Source organism: Vitis riparia, chromosome 19 (assembly GCF_004353265.1).
Source record: "Vitis riparia cultivar Riparia Gloire de Montpellier isolate 1030 chromosome 19, EGFV_Vit.rip_1.0, whole genome shotgun sequence".
Classification (NCBI taxonomy): Eukaryota; Viridiplantae; Streptophyta; class Magnoliopsida; order Vitales; family Vitaceae; genus Vitis; species Vitis riparia.
In genome coordinates, this window is record NC_048449.1 from 2036193 (window position 1) to 2059212 (window position 23020).

General features: G+C 35.7%; 2 protein-coding genes across 6 annotated transcripts; both read left to right on the plus strand.

The window, feature by feature from the left end:
• The first annotated feature begins 513 nt into the window (after positions 1 to 513).
• LOC117909373 (UBP1-associated protein 2C) lies at positions 514 to 5928 on the plus strand. Of its 2 annotated transcripts, none has more exons than XM_034823392.1 (2): positions 514 to 1944; positions 5604 to 5928. In XM_034823392.1, exon 1 carries the CDS (start codon positions 594 to 596, stop codon positions 1941 to 1943), a length of 1350 nt encoding a protein of 449 aa, XP_034679283.1. In that variant the 5' UTR covers positions 514 to 593; the 3' UTR covers position 1944; positions 5604 to 5928. The 2 variants fall into 2 exon arrangements, with proteins under 2 accessions (XP_034679283.1, XP_034679284.1); XM_034823393.1 differs by having other exon boundaries at positions 5615 to 5928.
• Positions 5929 to 14401: 8473 nt separating this feature from the next.
• Positions 14402 to 22945, plus strand: LOC117908976. 4 transcript variants are annotated; one of them, XM_034822853.1, is made up of 9 exons: positions 14402 to 14508; positions 15784 to 15872; positions 16614 to 16809; positions 17084 to 17261; positions 17424 to 17623; positions 17787 to 20151; positions 20235 to 20348; positions 21998 to 22149; positions 22498 to 22945. In XM_034822853.1, exons 3-9 carry the CDS (start codon positions 16708 to 16710, stop codon positions 22693 to 22695), a joined length of 3309 nt encoding a protein of 1102 aa, XP_034678744.1. In that variant the 5' UTR covers positions 14402 to 14508; positions 15784 to 15872; positions 16614 to 16707; the 3' UTR covers positions 22696 to 22945. The 4 variants fall into 4 exon arrangements, with proteins under 4 accessions (XP_034678744.1, XP_034678741.1, XP_034678742.1 ...); XM_034822850.1 differs by having other exon boundaries at positions 17084 to 17623; XM_034822851.1 differs by having other exon boundaries at positions 17084 to 17623; positions 22001 to 22149.
• Positions 22946 to 23020: the final 75 nt, after the last annotated feature.

Sequence of the window (23020 nt, forward strand, 5' to 3'; positions counted from 1 at the left end):
TAATAAGAAAACATAAAACAATTTTTTTATTTCTAAAATTAAAGAAAAAGTGTTTTCTAAGAATAAATTTTAATTATTTTAAAAGATAATATAGGATAAATATGAAAAATAATTGAAAATAAATCAATTGATTCAATACAAATAAAATTAATTTTTAAAAAATATTTGAAAACATAAAAAACAAATTGAAAGCATTTAAAGTTCTTAAATAGACTTTTATTTTATAAATTATTATAAAACTGTTTTTGAAAACATTTTTTTCAAATAAAAAACATTCTCAAACAAACCATCTTAAGATTCGGTGGCCTTTAAGAACAAATCAAATCAGTTTAAAAAAATATAACTTTGTTTTATTTTATTTTATTTTACTTTAAAGATTATAGGTGGGAAAATCAAACGGACCCTGAATACTTATTAGGACTAATTCTGGCCGGCCCAAGCCCAATTCCAAGCCCAACTCCAAGTCCTATAAACGGCACCTTCCGAACACGCTGCTCACATTCCCAAGTCTTTACTCTTCAACAGCTGTCTGAGTTCTCCACTAGGGTTAGGGTTTAACCGAGGATCTCTCTAGGGTTAGGGTTTTCACTACCATGGACGCCACCAAGAAGAGGAAGATGGACGAAAACGGCCTCGTATCCACCGACGGCGACTCCCTCACCAAGCTTGCTCCCGAAGACGCCCGCAAAATAATCGAGCCCTTCGGTCACGATCAACTTCTCGAGATCCTCCAGAACGCCGCCGTCCGCCACCTCGACGTCCTCGACGCCATCCGATCTATCGCCGACCGCGACCTCACCCAGCGCAAGTTGTTCATTCGCGGCCTCGGCTGGGACACCACCACTGAAGGGCTTCGCCAGCTCTTTTCTGCCTACGGCGAGCTCGAAGAGGCCGTGGTGATTCTCGATAAGGTCACGGCAAAGAGTAAGGGTTACGGGTTTGTGACGTTCAAGCACGTGGATGGGGCTTTGCTGGCTTTGAAGGAGCCCAGCAAGAAAATTGATGGGAGGATGACGGTTACGCAGCTTGCGGCTTCCGGGTTGTCGGGTCCGGCCTCGAACGCGTCGGCGGTGGATGTGTCCATGCGGAAGATTTATGTGGCGAACGTGCCGGTGGATATGCCAGCGGATAGGCTGTTGGCGCACTTTTCGTCCTATGGGGAAATTGAGGAGGGGCCGTTAGGGTTTGATAAGCAGACAGGGAAGTCGAGGGGCTTCGCTCTTTTTGTGTACAAGACTGCTGAGGCGGCGCAGGCCGCTTTAGTCGATCCAACGAAGATGATCGATGGGAGGCAACTGGTTTGCAAATTGGCGATAGAGGGGAAGAAGGGGAAGACCGGAGGTCCTGCTCAGGCGCCAACTGGGGTTCCTGGAGAAGCGGGACACGGTGACGGGCTTGGAGGGCCACCACAGGGGTCTATGCCCGGTTCTCTTGGTTCGCAGTATCCTGGTGGGCCAGGTGGGATTTCTGCGTATGGTGGGTTTTCCGGTGGCCCTCCACCGTTGGGTCATCACCATCCTTTGAACTCATCCTTGCCATCATCGCTCGGTGGTGGGCCGGGGTTGTCAAGTCAGGTTCCATCATCTTTGGGTGGCAGTGCTGGGTATGGTGCTGGGTTGGGTGGTCCTTATGGTTCTGCCCACTATGGAGGGCCCAATTCAGCAGGCTATAGCGGGTTGGGCGGAGCTGGAGGATTGGGAGGTGCTGCTGGGGCATTAGGAGTGGCTGGTGGTGCACTGGGCGTTGCTGGAGGTGGGTCTTCATTGTATAGGTTGCCACCGAGTACTGTTGGAATGCCTTCAGGTGGGTATCCTGATAGTGGGCACTATAGCCTGTCATCTTCCTCGGCCTATCCTAGCCAGATCCATCAGCCAGCAGGGACGTCTCCGGTGCCTAGGGTTCCACCAGGGGGAATGTACCCAAGCGGCCCCCCTTACTATTGAGGTAGTTTCTGCATTTTTATGTTTTCAGGCTTCAGATTGGTTTTTATGATTTTGTCTGTCACTTGGGAGAAGTAGGAATTTTGCGTGCTTTGATGATTAGTTTGACTGTCTTGCTATGTTTGTGCTTCATATGTGAAGACCTCCCACTCTTCTGACTTTGTAAATGTCCTAGTTGATTATTTCTTTTCCTTGTCTTCTCCTCTCCATGGATCTTGTATGGTGATCCTTGTGCCTTCTTTGCATTGCTTGTCCGTGTGTCTGTGTTTCCATTTGTGCTTGATTTGTGTTTTTTGCCTTTGCTTTCTCTTATTTTTATAATTGTTTTATATGGCTAGCTTTCTAAGGGACAATTCAAGGCTTTGTTTCAATTTTCATTGTTGTCTTGTAATTTATTGTCAAATTACTTGCTATGCATGTTGCTTTCTGATGATTTCTTCCTGTACAGGAATGTATGTTTTGCGGTATTCATCAATTCTTGTCATTCCTTTTGTCTCTTTCATATCTTTAGACATGAATTAATTGAATTTGTAAGGATGGGTGTTTTATACCTGAGCAGAGCAGATAGTGATGCGACTTTGGAGGTGTTGGTGGGTTTGTTGGGGGTTATGAGTGCTTGATTAATCTGATACATGGCATTCTAATGGTTTCTTTTGGATGACAAAATTTGGGTTGAACACTTAGTTCTGCCTGAAATTTGACTAGGTTAGGTGCTCAAATATGGTCTTACCAAAATTTTATCAGGTTTTTCATTTAATGATATATAATTTAGCTATTATACTGTGGTGTATGTATTCCATAGTTGAGTTGTAAATGCAGATGACAAAGGGGATTGGACTTTTAACAACCTGGCTTTTCTAAACAAGTTTTAGACAAGAATCCTTTTTGGTGAACTTGTTTGGAAAACTATGGATTGTACAATTTTTTTTGTTGGGTTCCTTTTTTTTTTTGGGTATTTTTTTCCTTCTTAAAAAAGAAATATGGAATCAAATCTGAAACCTTCCTCATCCTCACCCTAACCCTTGGCCACCTGAGCTAGGCCTCAGGGAACCCTACAAAGATTGTATATATGGAAAACCATTCTTTGCTGTTGCTTAGTTTGTGGTTTTAACCGGGTGTATGGTTATTTCAATGTTTCAATTGTGGGTTAGCTTGTAGTGTAGATGTTAGGAAGTTAAAGCCAAAGTGTTAGCTGAGTGAGTTGTTAGTCATGCGTTGTAGGATTTATTACTTTTAAATGTTACATGGGAAGGTATTTTGTTTCTACTGCATTGTGGGAGGACTTCTTGGTGTCTTGGTTTCCACTACTACATTTTTTTCTCTTCTTTTCCAGAAAGCAGTAATATATATATTTTTTTCTTTTTAATGATACCTTTCCAGAAATTGGTGTTGTTTTTGGTTTGACATTTGTGCATAAAAATCTTCCATTGATATTGCTTCCATTCTAGCTTGATTAATGGTAGGGCTGTTGTATGGCATCTCAGCCACCCACAGCATGGGGAAGTTGAGTATTGAAAATTACTTGAATTTGTCTTCAGAAAGAGGAATTTGGTTTGAAGAAATTGTCTTCACAGATGAGTTATGTAGTGCTTTATATTCATTCTATGGGCAGCAGAGAGTGGACTGCATATTAGTTGAAAAACAGTTAGTCTTTCCTGAAGGCTGACTAGATAATTAGTTGCCTTAATTTGTTCTTGTTTTTTTCTGGTTGAATACAGCATACAACTATCTTAAGGGAGCACAATCTCTCCAACCTAGATGTTGTTAGGGAGTTAAAATAAATATGGTTTGGGGGACTCTTGAGGAGTTTGGCACTCTTGCAGGGTCATAACATGGAATGAATTCTAACAAGAGAATAATTATAAGAGAGCGCTGGGGGCACTGTACTTGTTTTTATAACCTCTTTAGTTTATTTTATTTTATTTTGTGTCTCATTTTGTTGTATATCACTTTAGCACCTGTGAGGAAGCGGTGAACACTAAATAGAATGTTGTGGAGAACTCACTTTTCCAGAATCAGTTCTGATGATCTTCAAGTTTGTTGTTATTTCTTAGAATAAGAATTTGTTCTTTGCCAATATTTATGGTGAAGTTCAGAATAAAAATAAACACAAATATTGACCTTTAAGGAGCAGAATCTTTACACAGCAAAATGTCTTTTAAGGAGGTAAAATCAAAATGGTGTATGGGGACATATTTTTGAAGAGTGTGGCATTCTTACTGATTATGAATGAGCTTTAACAAGAGGGAAAATGAAGGAGGGTGGGGGCAGTTGGGTTTGGCATCCAGTATTGATTTTACATCATTAGTTTTGTTGGGGTTTCTTCTATTTATTACCATTCCAATGTTTGCATTAAATTAAGAATTCTTTGCATGGGTATTATTAAGCATGGAAACTTCTTGTAGTTACTCTCTGCTTCTTGTTATCTATGTTGCTTGATCATGTTGCATGTTTATGCTTTAGATGTACTGAATGAGTTACAATACATTTTTTGAGCTTTGTTAGAATACTTAAAATAGCCATGAAATGAACTTGAGGCTTTTAGATTTAAGTTAGTATACTGTATATGAGTTTCCCACATCAAGGACTCAATACAAATTTACAGAACTTGAGTAAAAACAAAGGACTTGAGTTTCCCACCTCAATATTTTCAGATTTGTGGCTGCCTGGGAGAATTCCCATATAGATCCTGTTCATGGAAATCTCTTGCTCCTGCAATTCTCAACTCCAAGAACCTAAAGCTAGCATCTTCTTGTTGCCTCTGGATCCCGTTAATAAGTGATTGTTGTTGGGATGTTAGTATATGGCTCCAGTTGTATTTAGTGCTGTTTTATATGGCTGTTTTATCTGTAGGTGCATCTAGGTTGGATCTTGCTTGGTTCAGAGCCTGCTTACGTAAGGATAGATGTATATTAGGTTAGGAATCTGGAGTTATCTATGGCTGTTGCTGAGCTGTATGTTTGGGCCTTTATAGAGGTGACATCCAGGTCCTGCTTGTTGGCTTGGCAGTTCAAATGACCTTTTCAGTAGTACCCCCCATACCCCCTTCCCCCTCTACTCCCACCCCACAAACAGGTGCACCAAAAATAGGAAGGAAACTTGATATACATGTCCTGTGTATGCTATGTAATTTTTTTTTGCTCCACTTTGTTCTCCTTGAATATATTTTTGTCATAGGTTTCTGCTAATCTCTGTGCGTTAAAGAAAGAAAATTGTTATTGGTTTGAATTATTTACTATAATTTGAAATTAGATTTTGAACTTCTATTCAAATTGCTATGATTCAAAATCGGACTTGGAACTTTTTTTAATAAAAGTTATTGTTTTAATTCTGAATAAGAAGCTGTCCCTTTCTGACTGAGTAATAAACATGAAGTGGATAGGAATTAGGACCATATGTATCTGGCTGCTTGTTTGCATGCTGGTCTTGTTTTTAAGATTTAAATGTAGAAATTAGATTATCAATTCCTTGAATTATATGAAATCATTTTGCACTTATTGGTTGGTTGGGAAGAAATTTAGTATATCATGTATTCAGCTGCTTCTATAAGAAGGTGCAGTAGTTGTTTGCTTTTTTTATAATTTGCTTTAAGTTAGCATGAGCTCTGTTTTGCATGATGAATGTGAAATGATGGATTGAATTGTGAATGGATGTTTGATTCAGGTGTTTGACAGCTTTTTGGGCGCAGATGCTTTTAGTGGTTCTGGTGATTGCGTGAATGGAGACCGTATAAATTCTCGTTTGATGAGTTTATTACCTGTGCATTAAAGGCCACTTCTTCAGTTCATCTGCACCTTTGACATGTGGATCATTTCTGAGTGATGATGGTAGTCAGTTACTGAGTTAGACTAGTTTCTGTACTTCTTATCTGAAACCAATGTGCCTTTTGGCTTTTATATTATAAATAATATAATTTTCATATTATAAGTATTGGATTTAAGTTTTACTGCCTAAGTGTATGGTGGTTGATATTAAAACTGTTCTTTTACATTCTTGCAATTTTCCCTGTGTGGTGGTTTGTTTGGCTCTCTTAATTTGGGTGGTGCTCATGTGGTTTGGTGTGAGATGAGCTATAGCTATGGTTGCATATGGGTAAAATATGTATTTATAATTTTGTATACCTTATGGCTGTCAGCATTTTTTCATAAGAAATGATCTGTCTAAAATTTAAATTACCGACAAATGGATAATGTAAGAAGTAAGTATGCTATGGATAGTAGTGGAAGGAGTAAAGCTCAAGGTAAATAACTATAGTGATAAATGATGAGGGGGTTTGTCAGTCCTTGGTTTGCTATTGTGGCTTGTGTAAGTGGAAGGAGGACTTGGCTAACCTTTATCTCATACATTGCAGGGGTCACATTTTTTAGCATCTTGTATTCTCTTTCTTTTGGTTTTCTTGTGTGATACCTTTGTTGGTCAAGAATTTAATGCTCATAGAATTTTTGAGGACATTGAATGCTTGGCTGAGGCTTTAAAGGAGTTCTTTGTAAAGGTCTTGTTTGATTGTTTGAGGGGCTAAACCTTTTTTTTTTTAACTTTTCTTTCTTGGGGTTTTCTAGAGGGTGGGTTGTGGGGTTTGGTTGGGAGTGTGTCAATTTCTTGGGGACAGGGCTAGATTGTAAGAGGGCCTTTGTCTTTGTTGTTGTTGATATATTTTTTTTTAGTGCACGCAATTCACTTCCTAAATATCCAACATCCACTCCCCCTTCTTGATACAACTTTTATTTTCTTATTAAAAATACGATTCAACTTTTTTAGTTGTGTTGGATTTTGTCTTCCTTTAGTATTTTCATTTCATGCCCATATATGATTTGTAAAGGTTTTGTTTAGTTGGATTGTCTGATGGTTGACACTGTAGTCTGTAGCCAATAAAGTAAGGAATTTGAATGCACTTGCTTAAACTAAAATCAATTTTATCCCTTTGTTGCCTATCCTTTCTTATGGAATCCAAGTTCATGCCAATTGAGATTGACCATGTGAACTAGAATAGGGCCATCTTGTTAATCCAATGAAATACTAGATCATACTCCTAGATATGACTAGCATAGGTTTTTCATATGGATTTCTCGTCTTGCATGTAGTTCATTGTATTTGTGTATTCTTTCCTTGGGTGTGATTTCCCTTATTGTTATTCTCTCACTTATATAGTTCTTATGTGAGGTACAATCCAGCTGTACATACCTTTGTTGCTTCTTTTAAAACCTTGTATGTGGAAGATCAAATTCAATTTATTTGTTATGATCCCTCATATCAAGTGCTATGCTGCTCTTCTTCAATAACTCTTAAAGCTATGAATTCATTGGCTCATCTTCCATTCCAATTGAGGAATCAAGAGTCCTCTTTTTCTTGCCTACTACTAATTTTTGTGTACCAACACCTCATCTAGATTTCTAAAGACCCTTAAAAGTTTAAATCCGTCATCAACCTTTGAACCTCCTATTGAGATACATAACCTAGGAAGCACTTTGGTCAATCTACACTCCTAATAAGATCTCCAACAACATACAACTATTCACCTTAACAATATGGTATTTCTTCTTTGGAGAAAGTCCATACTCCTTTATTTATATATATATATAGGTAAAGAAGATTTGTATTAAGAAAAGGAGAGTATACACAATGTATACAAAATAGATAAAAGACTAAAAAGGGTGTGAAGACATAAAAACTTGCTATCGCGCTCTTACCAAAAATCTATCCAATCAACAAAGTTTAACAACGATAAAGAACCATCGTCAATATACAATCTAACCCAATCCAAAAAAAGATACCAAAAAGAATTTTTAATTGTGTGGTCTATGCTTTCATAGTTGTCATTAGCCCTTTTATTCCTCTCCTGCCATAAAGTCTGAAACAAATACAATAGAACAACCTTCCAAGTCTTTTTCCTCTTTTTTACCAACAAAGGACCTATGCCAGCTCAGAAGGATCTCTCTAACTGAACAGTGCATCACCCATTAAATATCGAAAAGTGCAAAGATCAGTTGCTACAGAAGACAAGTTTTTGAACAATGAATGAGGATATAGTCACTTGTTTCTTCTTCTTCCTTACACAAGAAGCATCTATTAAGAATCTTCCAGCCCCTCCTTGTGAGTTGATCTAGAATCTTGTCTCAAGTTGCTTCCCAAGCAACAAAGTTGATTCTCAGAGGCACCCAAGAATTCCAAACAATTCCATAAGGTAGCTACTCTGCTTTCCTATTTGCCAAAGAGAAATAGGACTTAATAGAAAAAGTACCATCCTTTGTAGGCAACCATACCATAACATCATTAGTCTCCAAAGTTCATATTCCTACACACTATAAGCAAGCAATGGAACATGAATATTGAATGGAAGTGAAATTCCAAGCCTTGCAAGGTAATAATACTTGGGAAGGGTTTTGTTCCTACACCTCCAAATTCTTCAATTATTAAGATTACATGGATTTTGATATTTTAAGTTAAAGTGGCTCTTTGGGTATGACTCAATTAATGGACCACAATTGTGAATGAGGGTACAAAATTGACCATGAAGAGACTTCAATACTAGTTGCCTAAATGATGATGGGGTGAGCGATTTTACCTATTGCATGTGTCAACCATTTATCTTTATACCAAATGGATGTAAAGAATGCATTTCTCTGAACCAATCTTAAAGAAATTGTGTACAGGAATTAATCCCTTGGATAACCATTTTCAAACCATAATCATGTTTATCAAAAAATATCTTTATGGATTAAAATGAACTCCAATGCATGGTTTGACAAGTTTGAATTGACTATAAGCAAGGTGGTACATGAATGTTAGGGTATGACAATGGGGGCAAAACTTTGGGTGTTAGAAGATAATCATGCTTGGTGTTTGGTTGTTGGTCCTCTAGATTCTTCAATCACTTGAGTTAATGGATTTTTTGTTTTTCTGTTGAGAGAAAATTCAATGGGTCTTTTGTATTAATGTGCGAACCTTTTTGGCTATTAGCATCTGTCAACCATTTTTCTTCACGCCAAATAGATGTAAAGAATGCATTTCTTCAACACAATCTTAAAGAAATTGTTTACATGGGGTTCCTCCTTAATATCCATAGATGACACAAAATCATGTTTGCCAGCTTAAAAAATCACTTCATGAATGGAAACAAGCTCCTTATGCTGGATTGCTAAGATTCGATCAATTATAGCTGAATTAGATTTCAATGGAACCTCATTTCATCATTGGATTTCAAGGAAAACTTTAAATGACCTCATTGTTTTGTTAATATACGTGATGGTATAAACATTATGGGCGGTGATAGCAAAGGCATTAAAGAGTTGAAACAATTTCTTCATTCATCTTTTTGTATGAAAATTCTTGGTACATATTCCTTTAGTATTAGAAGTGTCCTATTCCAATATTGGTATTATTATTAGCCAATAGCATTACTCTAGATTTGATCCAATTGACCAATCTAATGTGACTATGGTGCTTCTATTTTTAATCTTTCGTTATACCAATGCCTTAGGTAGGAATCTCATATATGATATTTGTTACCATTACTAGACCTGGTGTTCCACAACATTCATTTATTTGTGTCACATACTCGACAACTTGTCCTTACCATAGTGTCATTCATTAGCGTTCATTGCATCCATACTCCTCTTTTTTCCTCATCAGCTACGTTGTCGGGCAAGGTGCCTAGACACTTGATGTTTCATGGACCATTGGTGTATGTTTTTAGAGGACTTTTTAATATCTTGGAAGTGTAAGAAGTAAGGTTGGCTATCAGAATCATTGATGAAGTCTAAGTACGATTTTGTATTGAGATAGTTTTGAAAATGTTTGGTTTCAAGAACTTATTCAAGATCCAAAGGTTCTTGTTATATCAACTACACCATTTTAAGCAAACAACATTGGTACTATCCTTGCCTTGAATACTCTCTATCATGAGTTTATCAAGTATGTTGAAGTAGATCTACACCATATCCATTATCTTTTGCAAAATATTCTCCTATGCCTTGTCTCCCTCATAATCAAATAGCTAATATCTTCACAAACCCTATGCCTAGGGAATGGCATGACTTTTGTTCAGTGTGGTGCTTCTTAATCTCCCCCTCAATATGAGAGAGAGAGAGAGAAAGGGGGGGGGTGTGAAAAAGGATAGGGTCTTCTTGATATGCACAACTAAACCATCGCTCCTATGCATGTCATCACACAAATAATATATATTATATTATATTCACACGTACTATTGTGTTGTAGATAATTCCTTGTCATAGTTGTTGCCTTGTGAAACACATCCTCTTTTTTTTTTTTTTTGGTATCTTATATTGTATCCACGTGTAGTTCTTCATGCAAAAAACAAAATAAATAAATAAATAAATGCTTACATGGGTGAAATACATTTATATTGGAAGCATGAAGTGTAGAATAATATAGAATCAATTTCAAGAGAGATAATTGGATCTAAGGAGTTAAATTATGCTGTACCATTTAAAAACATTGATCAATGGAGTTTGGAAGATTTTAATTTAATAAAATGAGTTTAAAGCATAGATTAATCACATGTATACTTATATGTATTGTTGATATATATGTCTTAGTATTGTTGATATATATATATATAGTAAAAAATTTATTCAACAATTACCATTTTTTCAATGTTAATATTCAAACAATTTACATGACAATTCTATAATGTTCATTGCAAGAATAAATTCACTTTGAACATTTCATGCACTTGCACTCCACAATAGGAATGTAGCTTTTTGGGTATAGTTGTTTAACAAGTAATATTATGATTCTTTTAAGGACGAGAAGCATAGAAAGGTTTGGCGGGCAGCTCCTCTTTGCTTATTTTGGACGATTTGGAAGGAAAGAAATAGGATAGTTTTTTTATAATGAGGTCCTGTTGGTTCAAAGATTGAAAAATTCCTTTATTTGTAATATCTTTTCTTGGGCTAAATCTTCTATAGTTGTGGGCCCCTTAACTTTGTTTAACTTTGTGGACTGGTTGGGTTCTTGTTGAGGGCTGGTGAGTGCTTGTCCCTTTTGTTTCCTGTTTTTAGATGACGCTTGTATACTCCCTGTATGCTCTGGGTCGCCTTTCAAGCACCCTTTATCTAATTTATCCTTGTGCGTTTATCTATCAAAAAAAAAATTATGATTCTTTTAAGGAAAAAAAAAAATTTGAATATGATTTTTCTTAGGAACTGAAAAATAGTTAAAAGATGTATGTATTGTTTTGTATCATGCATCATATCATGTATCATTTATGTATCTTAAGGTTAAGATATGCTAGATTTTATTAATTATGTTGTGCATAATAAGTCCTTAACAACTATGCCCCTTGTATTTATTTTCTTTCCTTTTGTGTAATTTCCTTTATTTGCCCTTCTTCATTTACCTTTCAATTTCCATTTAAAATACAATCCAGTTTTAAACACCTTTCTTGCTTTGTAAAATCTAATATGAAATCTGCCAAGGAGAGGTACATGAGAATCGACTATTCATAATGCTATGGATGTTTGTGTGCTTATCAAGGAAAAAAAAGAAGATAATGGTATAGATGTTGATGGACGATGTGGTGGAATATTTGGTATGGTCTTTGGTGGTTTTGCTTTCCTTTTGGCTTCTTGATGCATATTTGATTATGCTCCCTGTTCTGGTTTGTCCATTTTTCTAGATGTGCCTAAATTCATAGGGTCATGAGGTTTGGAGTTATTTTAGTGGGTGTTTTTGTTTCATTGAAAAGATTCCATGAGTTTGTACCTTGTATTTGCACCAGTGATGATTCTGTGGGAAATTTGGATTGTGCAGAAATGGTGTTATTGCCTGTCCTACACTTCTGTTCCCTTTTGGTTGCCTTGTCCAGACTTTTGTTTCTGATTTATTATGAAGTTGAGTGTGTATGAAAACTGTTGAATTCCCAAAATGTAGTGGCTTTGTTATTGAATGACCTGTTGTATCCCTAGTACTCAAGATTTGTGTGCCAGAAGCTCAATGTCTTGTAGGAGACTGTTCTGCTTCCTGTCCTTAAAGTCCCTTGTCAAATAGGCCAAACCTTGCATCTATTATTATGACCATTTGTGTATTCTTGGATCAATCTGGGTTACCTTTTTCATTCAAGTGACTGTTTTAGGTTCATGTGACATTGATCATCAGTTTTAGTTGTTTCCTTCTTATTTTAAGTAATTGTGTTTTCACGTTGATTCGGATTAATGTTAATGTTCCTCCTCTCATCAATTGTTCAAATTTCTGTGAAATTTGTGCCGGAAAACCTCTGGTGTCTTGTCTCTTGAGTCCGCTGGGCATGACAGAACAATGATGTGAACATGTGTTCATATGTGAATTATTTCACATACTAACATTTGCAGAAATTCAATCCGGTCCCCCCAGCAATTGCAGTTCAAATTGGTTCTGAGTTTTCTGAAATGTGTAGGCAGATAATATTTTACTGCATTTTGGAAAAACCCATGACATGGAGGAACCTTTGTATGTAACTTTACTTTTTTTTTTTTTTTGGTTTTTAATTTAAGTCCATTTTTTGTGAGCTATTGTTCACTTTTCCTTTTTTCCCTTTTAATTTTGTTAGTTTGAAATTGAAGCATCATGAGGCTCCATAGACTCGTATTGGAAGAGATGGGAAATAGAAAATGTAGAAGATTTTTATTGGAAGAAAATTGGGTCCTCTTTTCCATTAGATGAATAATTTAATGATTTAAAGTGCTTTTGGTAGTGATTTTAAGAAGTGTTTTTAGTATTTTTTATGCTTAAAAGATAAAAAATTTTAAGTGTTAAAAAGAATAGAAACACTTTCTAAAATCACTATCAAACATGTTAACTATCTTTTTCGAGAAGTGTTTTCGAAAACAGTTTTGATTGTTTCTGAGAATGGTTTTTGAAAACTGATTTTCAATGTCTATTTGAGAATTGAAATGCCTTTTAACATGATTTTTATGTTTTTAAATGTGTTTTACCCATTGGTGCTTTGTTTTTAATTTGATTATTTTTCATGTATATAATTATTTTTCAAAATGATTCTCAAAAACAACTAAAAGTTGTAAAATGTATTTTGCTTTTTGTTTTTTTATTCTTTTGGTTTTTTTTTTTTGTGAAACAAAAATACTGGTTTAAAAAATAGTTGGCAATCAAAGCCTATATTTTTTAATTTTAGTTGTAAAATTAGTTCATTGGTTATTGTTAAACAAATGAATCAACACAAGAGTGGGATGAAAATTAGACAATTTTGGGAATTTTTTTTAAAATAATTTTTTGTTCTCCACAATAAAAAGTATAGAAAACACATGATGAAAAATTGTTTTTTATTTTCTGTTTTTAATAATGTATTTTTTTATTAATAATAGAAAATATGGTGTTTTGAAGAAATTCTTGTAGTTATTTTTTATTGTTTTAATTTGATTTTTAATGATTATTTTAAGAAATATTTATATAAATATGTAAAATAACAGAAATTATTTAAAACCCAAATAGAATATTTAGGATTAGAATTGGAAGATAGTTGAAAGGTATTTTGGGGAATATTTGGATGACTTGGTAAAAGTTGTATGTAATATAAATTATTTTTAAATAGTTGAAGATAATATTAATTTAAAATGTTTGAAAATTTTTTTTTCATATATTTTTATATCAGGGAATCAAATCTCATTTTTTCAAAAATAAAAAAAATTATATATAAATTTAACTAATATATGGGGAGATCCTTCTAAATAAACTTTTTTCTGGATGCCTTTCAAAAATACATACTAAATAGTCATTAAGTGTAAATCCAATCATAAAAATATTAATTATGAAATAATGAAATTTATTTTCGATTACTTAACATTAAAATTTAATTAAAAAAATTATCATCACTAACAATATAAATTAATTAAAGTAAATGTAATGAAAATTAATTAGTAATTTATAAAATTTTAAACTAAGAAAAATAATAAAAAAATAGGTTTAAATAAGTATGGAAAAATAATTTTTTAATTTTTTTAATCATTAACTTCACTTTTAAAAAAAAAAAATTAAAAAAATGGATGAGAAGAAAATTATCTTTTAAATATGAGGAAACAAAATTATTAAATGAATTATTCCAAGTTCTTTACTTTATTCCAAAAAAATTCTCTCAAATTTTCTTCTTTTCAATCCAATTATCAATATATTGCTCTTTTAATTTCTAACCCAATTGATACTTTCCCTCTAACCAAACATCCCTAATAATGGGACAATTTAGCAAAATAATAACTGTGGGATAAATTTGTTTACTTTTTTATTTAAGTTTAGAAAAAATTACAAATTAAGAAAAATAATTTTTTTTGAAAAAATTAAAGAGAAAACCCACTTGCCTTCCCAAATTTAGCGTTAGGTATTTGCATCTAGAGCCGATCAAGTGGGAGGTTAACAGTGATTGCGGAAAGCGACACCGTTTGGAGATTATCGAAACGACGTCGTTTTATATAGTGCTAAACATAATGACATAACTGAAACTCCTTATATGGCTGAAGCCCCACTCTCATAAACCTCCTGTGTCTTCTAAAACCTCTCGCGTCGAGCCCTCACCGGCGACGATCGCGTCTCCGTCGTCGTCGACGGCGATCTAAGGTCACTGGTAAGCCCATCACTTATTCGCCGTCCTTCTTACTCGGCTTATTTGCGTTGAATTTGGGGCTTTTATGTTCAGTTTGTGTAGGGTTTATGGTTCAATTTTCTTTGTTTTTTTTTGCAATGTTGGAGAGGCTTTTCCGTCGTGTTGACTCAGTTCTTGGTAACATTGTGTTTTTTCCACTGTCAATTCGCATAAATATAGTACTGTAAGAAAATGGAATGGTGAAATTCAGCACCTTTTTGCATAATTCTTATGGTATACTATGAAAACAATGCAGGTTTTTAAATTTTTCACAGTCGGGTATATCTTTTTTTTTTTATAAGATTATTTTTATTTTTTTCATAATATTGTGACTTGGAAATTTGCGCTTGTGAGGATATGGGTGTGTACTGTTTGGTGATGATTGGGGAAGATAATAATGTAGTACTCTCGCTTGTTTTTGGTTTTGGTTATTTGGACTGAGAAAACGATGTAAAGTTTTGAATTTTGATGTTTTTTGAGTTTCTGGGTTTATGGAGTTTGATAACATCTTTTAATTGTACATGTTTACGAGGTTTATGTGTTCGGGAATTCATTTTGGTTGCATTTAGTTCAAAATTTTTTATTATTATTAATTTTCTTTTTATCATTTGAGGCTGAAGAAAATCTTTTGTTTGTATGCTCATATGCATAATGTTCAATTATTGGAAAGATACAATATGTTAGTCTTGTGTACTGTTTTTTTTTCATCATATGAAGAAGCAAAGTATGAAAGTTTTTGGATTGTATATGTTGTTGGGTGCCTAGCATTTGGGTTCATTACAATTTTAACTTGATGTTCAAGAGTAGAAAAATGTTTGTGAGTGTGTTTTTGTCTATGTTGTGCTCGTGTGTATATAATTTTGTGGACTTGGGCTCTCTGTATGATGATGGGTTCCAATACAATTGGTATGTTGACATAAGATCACGTTCTGTTAGCTAGGAAATCAGAGTTAAAATTGCCTATTTTATTGTGATAATGAATTATTAAGTTAAAGACATGAATGTCAACCACTTATAATCTAGTACTGGAGGCCTTAAAAGCCACTGTGGCTGTTCTTTACTATTGTTGTTGATGTTTGTGGGATCTGTTCTTTATCTGTTTTCTTGGATTGAACCTCACGTCACCTCCAAGATGTTTCTGTTTATACCAGTATATTAATTTACATCATTTTTGGAATCTTGCTGCCATGTCGTTGAAAGTCAATAAGTTTATTTGTGCATTTGCAACAAGATGATGAATTAATCTTGCTCTGTCAGACTTTGCTGGGGTAAGCTGGATTCTGTGCTTTAACTGAACCATGGTTTTACTATCATATCCAGCCAGCTCTGACTTTCCGGTTACACAGGTAAGGTCTTCTAGGCTTAACAAATATATCTTTGATAGCTCCATTCTTGAGTGATAATTGTTATTGATTTCTGTCAGGAAACTTATTTTCGGTCAAAGTTATATTGATTTTAAGCCTATGTTCTTATGCCCTGTTGGTTCACTTTTATAACCACCTCAACTTATATTGGTTTACACTGTTTGGTCCTTTTTCTTCTTAGTTTGACAACTCAGGGTGCTTTCTTTTTTCTTTCTTTCCTTTTTTTTTTTTTTGTTTTCTTTTGTTTTCCATTTAAGCCCTAGGCTTTGCCCAATTTAATGTGTCTTGCACACACTTCATTTTCTTGTTTTATCTGTAAATTCTGCTTCTTCACCTTTACAAGTTATCAAGTTTTATCGCACTAGACTGACAAGGGAAATGCTATAGAGGCGCTTTAGAGGATAAATAAATCCTTCCTATTGTTTCCTTCCCACAAATTCCATCTTGAAAGTAGTTGGTACAAATTAGAAATACACTTGCCTTTCTTATTTCATACGTTTGGGAAGATTGGAATGATGGATCCAGATATCTCCTTTTGAATATTGGATTTTGTAGCATTTTTAAGCATTGTGAAATGTTTATTTATCTAGTTCATATGGCATCTTTTGTGGGGATTCTTTTTTATTTTAGCTTTCATACATTTTTCTAGCAAGAAAAATATGACATAATTGGTATTCAGAAAATCTAATTTGTCTGAGTCTTGACAAAACTTTTGTTCTGCAGTTTTACAGCATCATCCTAGACTTGGAATTGTGCTGTTCTTTTACATTTTGCAAAGGTTGAGGTTTCCAAGACATCGATTCCAGCAATATAATAAATGTCTGCCATGGATTTAAAATTTAAAGGTATAGCCTGGGTTGGGAACATATATCAGAAGTTTGAGGCTATATGCCAGGAGGTTGATAATATAGTGAGTCAGGTATAATTCTTTTCTTTTTATTTTTCTAAGTGTTCACTATCATGGCTTTACTTCTTTTATCATTTTCTGTTAGTTCCATGGGATATGATTTGGTGTCATGTGTGGGTGGGGGTAAATTACTTACCCATTTTAATAGATGTTTGGAATGCCATGCATGCTGACAGCTCTTGGCTGAGTTTGTGCAGTACCTGTTAATTTAGGTTCATTGCAGAAAATATAATTCTTTCACTGAAGCTATCAATTCCTTCTTTATTTAAATTGTTTCCATTTACAGGATCCAGTTAAGTATGTTGAAAACCAGGTCCAGACAGGTTGTGAAAGTATGAAAAAGTTCTGTTCTGATGTTGTGCAAGAGTTACTTCCTTCTTCAGTGGATCCTGTAGAACATGAAGCTGAAGCAGTGCCTCTGAAACAAAATGATGAGAACAGAACCTATATAAAGTCATTGACAGGTATTGAGGAAAATCTTGTAGATATTGATTTTAAAGAGTTATCTGTGGGTCTGGATGCATTTGGTCCCATGGAGAAAGTATGGGCTGATGGATTATCTTTCAGTGGGCTTCACCTTGTTGTAGATGAACTGATGCCTGAACTTTCTATGAATTCCATTGAAGGAGAAGAGTTCAGCTTGTCTTTAGGAGAAAATGGCGATGTTCCAATATATGAAAACCCAGATGTGGATGTTGAAGAAAATTTCAAGAAGGAGAAGCCATCTTCACATCAAGTTTTGGGGTTAAACTCATGTGGTGAGAAAGATTTTTGTGAACCATCATTGTCCAGTGAATATGTGGACGAAAATCATGAAAATGCACAGGTAAATTACTTTCCCATTTTAATAGATGTTTGGAATGCCATGCACACTGACAGCTCTTGGCTGGGTTTGTGCAGTACCTGTTAATTTAGGTTCATTCCAGAAAATATAATTCATTCACTGAAGCTATCAATTCCTTCTTTATTTTAATTGTTTCTGTTTATAGGATCCAGTTAAGCATGTTGAAAACCAGGTCCAGACAGGAGGTGAAAGTATGAAAAAGTTCTGTTCTGATGTTGTGCAAGAGTTACTTCCTCCTTCAGTGGATCCTGTAGAACATGAAGCTGAAGCAGTGCCTCTGAAACAAAATGATGAGAACAGAACCTATATTAAGTCATTGACAGGTATTGAGGAAAATCTTGTAGATACTGATGCTAAAGAGCTACCTGTGGATCTGGATGCAATTGGTCCCATGGAGAACGCATGGGCTGATGGATTATCTTTCAGTGAGCTTCACCTTATAGTTGAACTGATGCCTGAACTTTCTATGAATTCCATTGACGGAGAAGAGTTCAGCTTGTCTTTAGTAGAGAATGGTGATGTTCCAAAATATGAAAACCCAGATGTGGGTGTTGAAGAAAATTTCAAGAAGGAGAAGCCATCTTCACATCAAGTTTTGGGGTTAAACTCATGCGGTGAGAAAGATTTGTATGAACCATCATTTTCCAGTGAATCTGTGGACAAAAATCATGAAAATACGCAGGTGATTCTATCTGAGGTTTCACCTGTTTGTTCGGTTCATGGTGAAGGGTTGAAATCACATGAAGAATTGGGAAGTAACTGTGCAGTTGAAACTGAGTTTGTTTCTGACTATTTGAATGATCCCTTGTCTTCTGAACTAGCCTGTTCGGTTGAATCTTGTGAGGACAAAGCATCTGCTTGTTCAGTTTATGGTGAAAGGTTCCGATCCCTCCAAAAAATAGGAACAACTTCTGATAACCCTACAAATGAAACTAAGTGCATTTCTGATCATTTGAGTATGGTCTGGTCTTCTGGACTGGCCTCTTCAGTTGAGTCTTGTGAGATCAAAACGCCTACTTGTTCTGTTCATGGTGAAGAGTTTCAATCCCTCCAAAATGTGGGAAAGATTTGTAGTAACTCTGCTGATGAAACTGAGTCTATTTCTGATCATTTGAGTACTCTCTGGTCTTCTGAATTAGCCTTTTCAGTTGAATCTTGTGAGAAAAAAACACCTGGTTGTTCAGTTCATGGTGAAGGGTTCCAATCCCCCCAAAAATTGGGAACAACTTGTAGTAACTCTGCAGATGAAACTGACTCTGCATCTGATCCGTCAAATCCTCTCCTATCTGCTGAACAAGTCCTTTCAGTTGAAACTTGCGGCAACAAAGCCCTTGTGTGTTCAGCTCATGGTGAAGGGTTCCAATCCCCTCAAAAATTTGGAACAACTTGTATTAAATCTGCAGATGAAACTGACTGTGCATCTGATCCTTTGAATCCTCTCCTGTCTGCTGAACAAGTCCTTTTAGTTGAAATTTGTGAGAACAAAGCACCTGCTTGTTCGGTTCATGGTGAAGGGTTCCAATTGCCCCAAAAATTGGGAACAAGTTGTAGTAACTCTGCAGATGAAACTGACTGTGCATCTGATCCTTCGAATCCTCCCCTGTATGCTGAACAAGTCCTTTTAGTTGAAACTTGTGAGATCAAAACACCTGCTTGTTCAGTTCATGGTGAGGGGTTCCAATCTCCCCAAAAATTGGGAACAAGTTGTAGTAACTCCGCAGATGAAACTGACTGTGCATCTGATCCTTTGAACCCTCTCCTGTCTGCTGAACAAGTCCTTCCAGTTGAAACTTGTGAGAACAAAGCACCTGCTTGTTCAGTTCATTGTGAAGGGTTCCAACCCCTGGAAAAATTGGGAGCAAGTTGTAGTAACTCTGCAGATGAAACTGACTCTGCATCTGATCCATTGAATCCTCTCCTGTTGACTGAACAAGTCCTTCCAGTTGAAACTTATGAGAACAAAGCACCTGCTTGTTCAGTTCATGGTGAGGGGTTCCAATCCCCTGAAAAATTGGGAAAAACTTGTAGTGACTCTGCAGATGAAACTGGCTGTGCATCTGATCCTTTGAATCCTCTCCCATCTGCTGAACAAGTCCTTTCAGTTGAAACTTGTGAAAACAAGGCAGCTGCTTTATCAGTTCATGATGGAGGGTTCCAATCCTCCAAAAAATTGGGAACAACATGTAGTGATTCTGAAGATGAAACTGATTGTGTTTCTGATCGTTTGAGCACTCTTTTGTCCTCTGAACACTCTAGTGAGAACAAAATAGCCAACATGGAACTTGTTTACTCCAGTAATTCCCTGGCAACAGAAGCTTATGATCTGTCCAAACTTTCACCAGCAAACTTTCTCATTAAAGAAGAGAAAATTTGTAATCCAGTTGGGGATGCTCTTTGTGTTCCTGATGTCCCCAGCAATCTTCCATCTTTCAACTCAGTCCCTATTGCACCCTACCTGAATGGGTCGGCTGAGACAGGACATGCTTCCCTCTGTGGTGTGGAATCAAATGGTGGGTATTATGTGAATCTTCTAAAATTACAGTTTCACTTTTCTTCCTATCATAGTTTTCTTTCTTAATTTATGTTTTGGCAGGTTTAGACACCTCCAAAATTAATGACACAGCACCTCAGTCTGGGTCTACTGGAAATAAGTGTGATCAGAGCTGGGAGTCTACTCAATTAGAGGCTTTTATTTCTTTTCAACTTGGTATGTGATGGAAATATATGATGTGAACTCATCTTTTCTTTCTTTATTTTCTTTTTTTTACTTAGAACTATTATATGTCATATTTATGTTCTGTTTGATTGTTGAGAAATCTGTGGAAAAGAAGATTAAATGTGAGACCCATATTTCTGCTGTTTGGTTCCAAAAAATGGGTTATTTCACCTTGATTAAATCTTGTGCTGGTATTTGGATAAAAATAACTGTTTTCCAGTCTGGTTTGGTTGTGCTGCCATTTTCTGATTTTGTTTTCTGAAAAAAAAGTATTAACTGCAAAAATGTGTTTGGTGAACCTTTATTATTATTCTCTAAAATTCCAAAACTTCTGGAGAAAAGAAATTTGTGTTCCAAAGTTTATTCTGAAGTCTTGCAGTTGCAGCAGTGCTAATTGTTAAACATGACCATATACCACTGTGCGACACTGGCATAACTGTCACTGTTGCAATTGCTGCCCTTCAGCCCTCTTCCCCCAATAAAAAATGGGAATTTGGTAACTTTATCCAAGTGCATTTTTACTGTGTTTAGATTTTGTAAATAAAAAATTATTATAGTTTACCAACCATGTTTCTTTTGCTTAAAAAATGAGAAAAAAAATGGATTCAACTGATCATTTACTGTTTTTGGAAAGAAAAGAAATTGCAATGCAACCAAATGCTCACTTCACCTCTTAAAAGCAAGAAATTGCAAAAATTATTTAAATAAAATTTGCTGCTGGACTTGTGTCTTCTTGAGTGGATGGGGACTTGTGGCTTGACCATGTTGTGGCTTGGTCATGTTTCTTAAGATGTGTTTAGGTGCAGTAACAAATTTTCAATCATGTAACTCTTTGGTGTATTCATGAAGGCTAAGGAAGTAATATGATTCTTGGATGCAGTTTTTGAAACCAAAGCTAGCTTGGACTAGAGGTCATGGTTTTTATGTTGCTTCTAAGAAGCAGCTTTTTCCTTGATTCAAGTTATGGGACCAAAGTGTTAAGTGTCAAAGCTTAATGTAAGGATAGGAAATTGGCATGACAGTACCAGACAGGTTTGACTCCTTGGTTGCTAGATAGAATTCTCCATCTTGTAAATCTTGTACAAGGGGAAGGAAGCTATAGAGGTGGAGATAGTCCCATTGGACATGCCAGAAACCTATGAATGCCTAGTAAACTGGAATGCATCACTTTACAAGAATCTACATATTATAGATGTTATTAAAGCAAACATTCATTTTTTACATCTTAGTTTTTACCACTCTAAATGCCCCTTAATGCTGGATTTGTGTTGAAGATTTGGGCGAGGATATGGTTCTTAAAGTGAAGGTTGAGATATCATTGTGTAGGGCTGGGGTGACCTTCAGTAGGCAAGCCTAATGTTTGTTCAGCTCACTTTATGCATGTGAATGTGCTTGTCATTTCAAAGAAGTGATGGTAGTATATTCATTCATTGGTTCTGCTACTTTGATTGAATGAAAAACTGGAGGTGGGAAAAACATCTAGTACTAATAGTGTTATTGCACCTTTGCGATCTTGATTCACCATAGTGTGTGGTGGGGCATGCTACTGTCTGGTATTAGATGGTTTTCTCCATAGTTGACCTTTCACAAATATCTATGTTGCATTTTAGATGCATAAAACTGATGTAAGAAAGTTGTAGCAGGACAGTCAGGTGACTCTGGTGATGATATTTCTGGCATGGATACTATTGAATTATCTGACAAGGTGGGGCCTGAAGATGAATGTGTCTTCGTGGACAACAAAGAACTTTATGCTGTCTCTCGCAGACTGCGAGAGCTCAGATCATACAGGGTACTCTCTCTCTCTCTCTCTCTATTTATCTATCTGTATCAAGGCCGTTGATGGTGCTATGTAAATGTAACGGCTTGTCCCAATCAACATATCATAGAAGCCTGAAGTTCTACTACCTTGGGCACTACTGAAAAGGTATATTAAAAAAATGTTTCTAAAAAAAATGCTTTTGGATATATGGCGAGAAATTGATACATGCTAATGGCGTTTGGTTCCAAAAAAGTAAAATGACCTAATTCTTGTGTATTAATAATGGCATTTCATTAGAATGTTATATTCCTCACTCTTTTGTATAATTTTTTTGTCATTTTGATAATCTAGTCTAAGTGAATCTCTTCTCTTTACCAGAAAAGAATCCAGGATGCTTTTACTTCAAAGAAGAGGAGAGCAAAGGAGTACGAACAGCTAGCAATTTGGTATGGAGATGTGGATGGAGGGTCCAGCCAAAACACACAAAATCTTTTACCACCTTCCACCACCGAGCAGGTGCACATAAAGAAACCTCCTACCCATGATTCATGTGACTCCGAATGGGAGCTTCTGTAAATAAGACAAGAGGCACCTGTAGATAACCTTGCAACCTACTGGTTTTGCAGCCCCTTGCCTGTGCAGATGAACATTTTGATGACGATGCCACTTGATGTTAATAAGTTATTGTTGAAGTCCCTTTTTAGGGTAGATATAATAAGTTAGTTAAACTGACAATGAGCGGTATTATTTTTTTCTAAATTGCAAAGCAATTCCCTGCATGAATGTTTTTATAAGTTAGCAATATCAGTATGGACCCAGTTACAGACTTTTGCTTCTTGTTCTTCCTCATATACTATTCTTCGTATCTGTTCATATTGCTCCTGGATATAGAATCCTCGAT

Excerpts from the sequence above, each read along its gene's own strand:
- LOC117909373 (XM_034823392.1), top strand. The coding sequence starts at position 594 with ATGGACGCCACCAAGAAGAGGAAGATGGACGAAAACGGCCTCGTATCC.
- LOC117908976 (XM_034822850.1), top strand. The coding sequence starts at position 16,708 with ATGTCTGCCATGGATTTAAAATTTAAAGGTATAGCCTGGGTTGGGAAC. Across the intron at positions 17,624-17,786 it reads AAAATCATGAAAATGCACAG|GATCCAGTTAAGCATGTTGA; the intron begins GTAAATTACTTT and ends TTCTGTTTATAG. Across the intron at positions 20,349-21,997 it reads TTTTATTTCTTTTCAACTTG|CAGGACAGTCAGGTGACTCT; the intron begins GTATGTGATGGA and ends AGAAAGTTGTAG.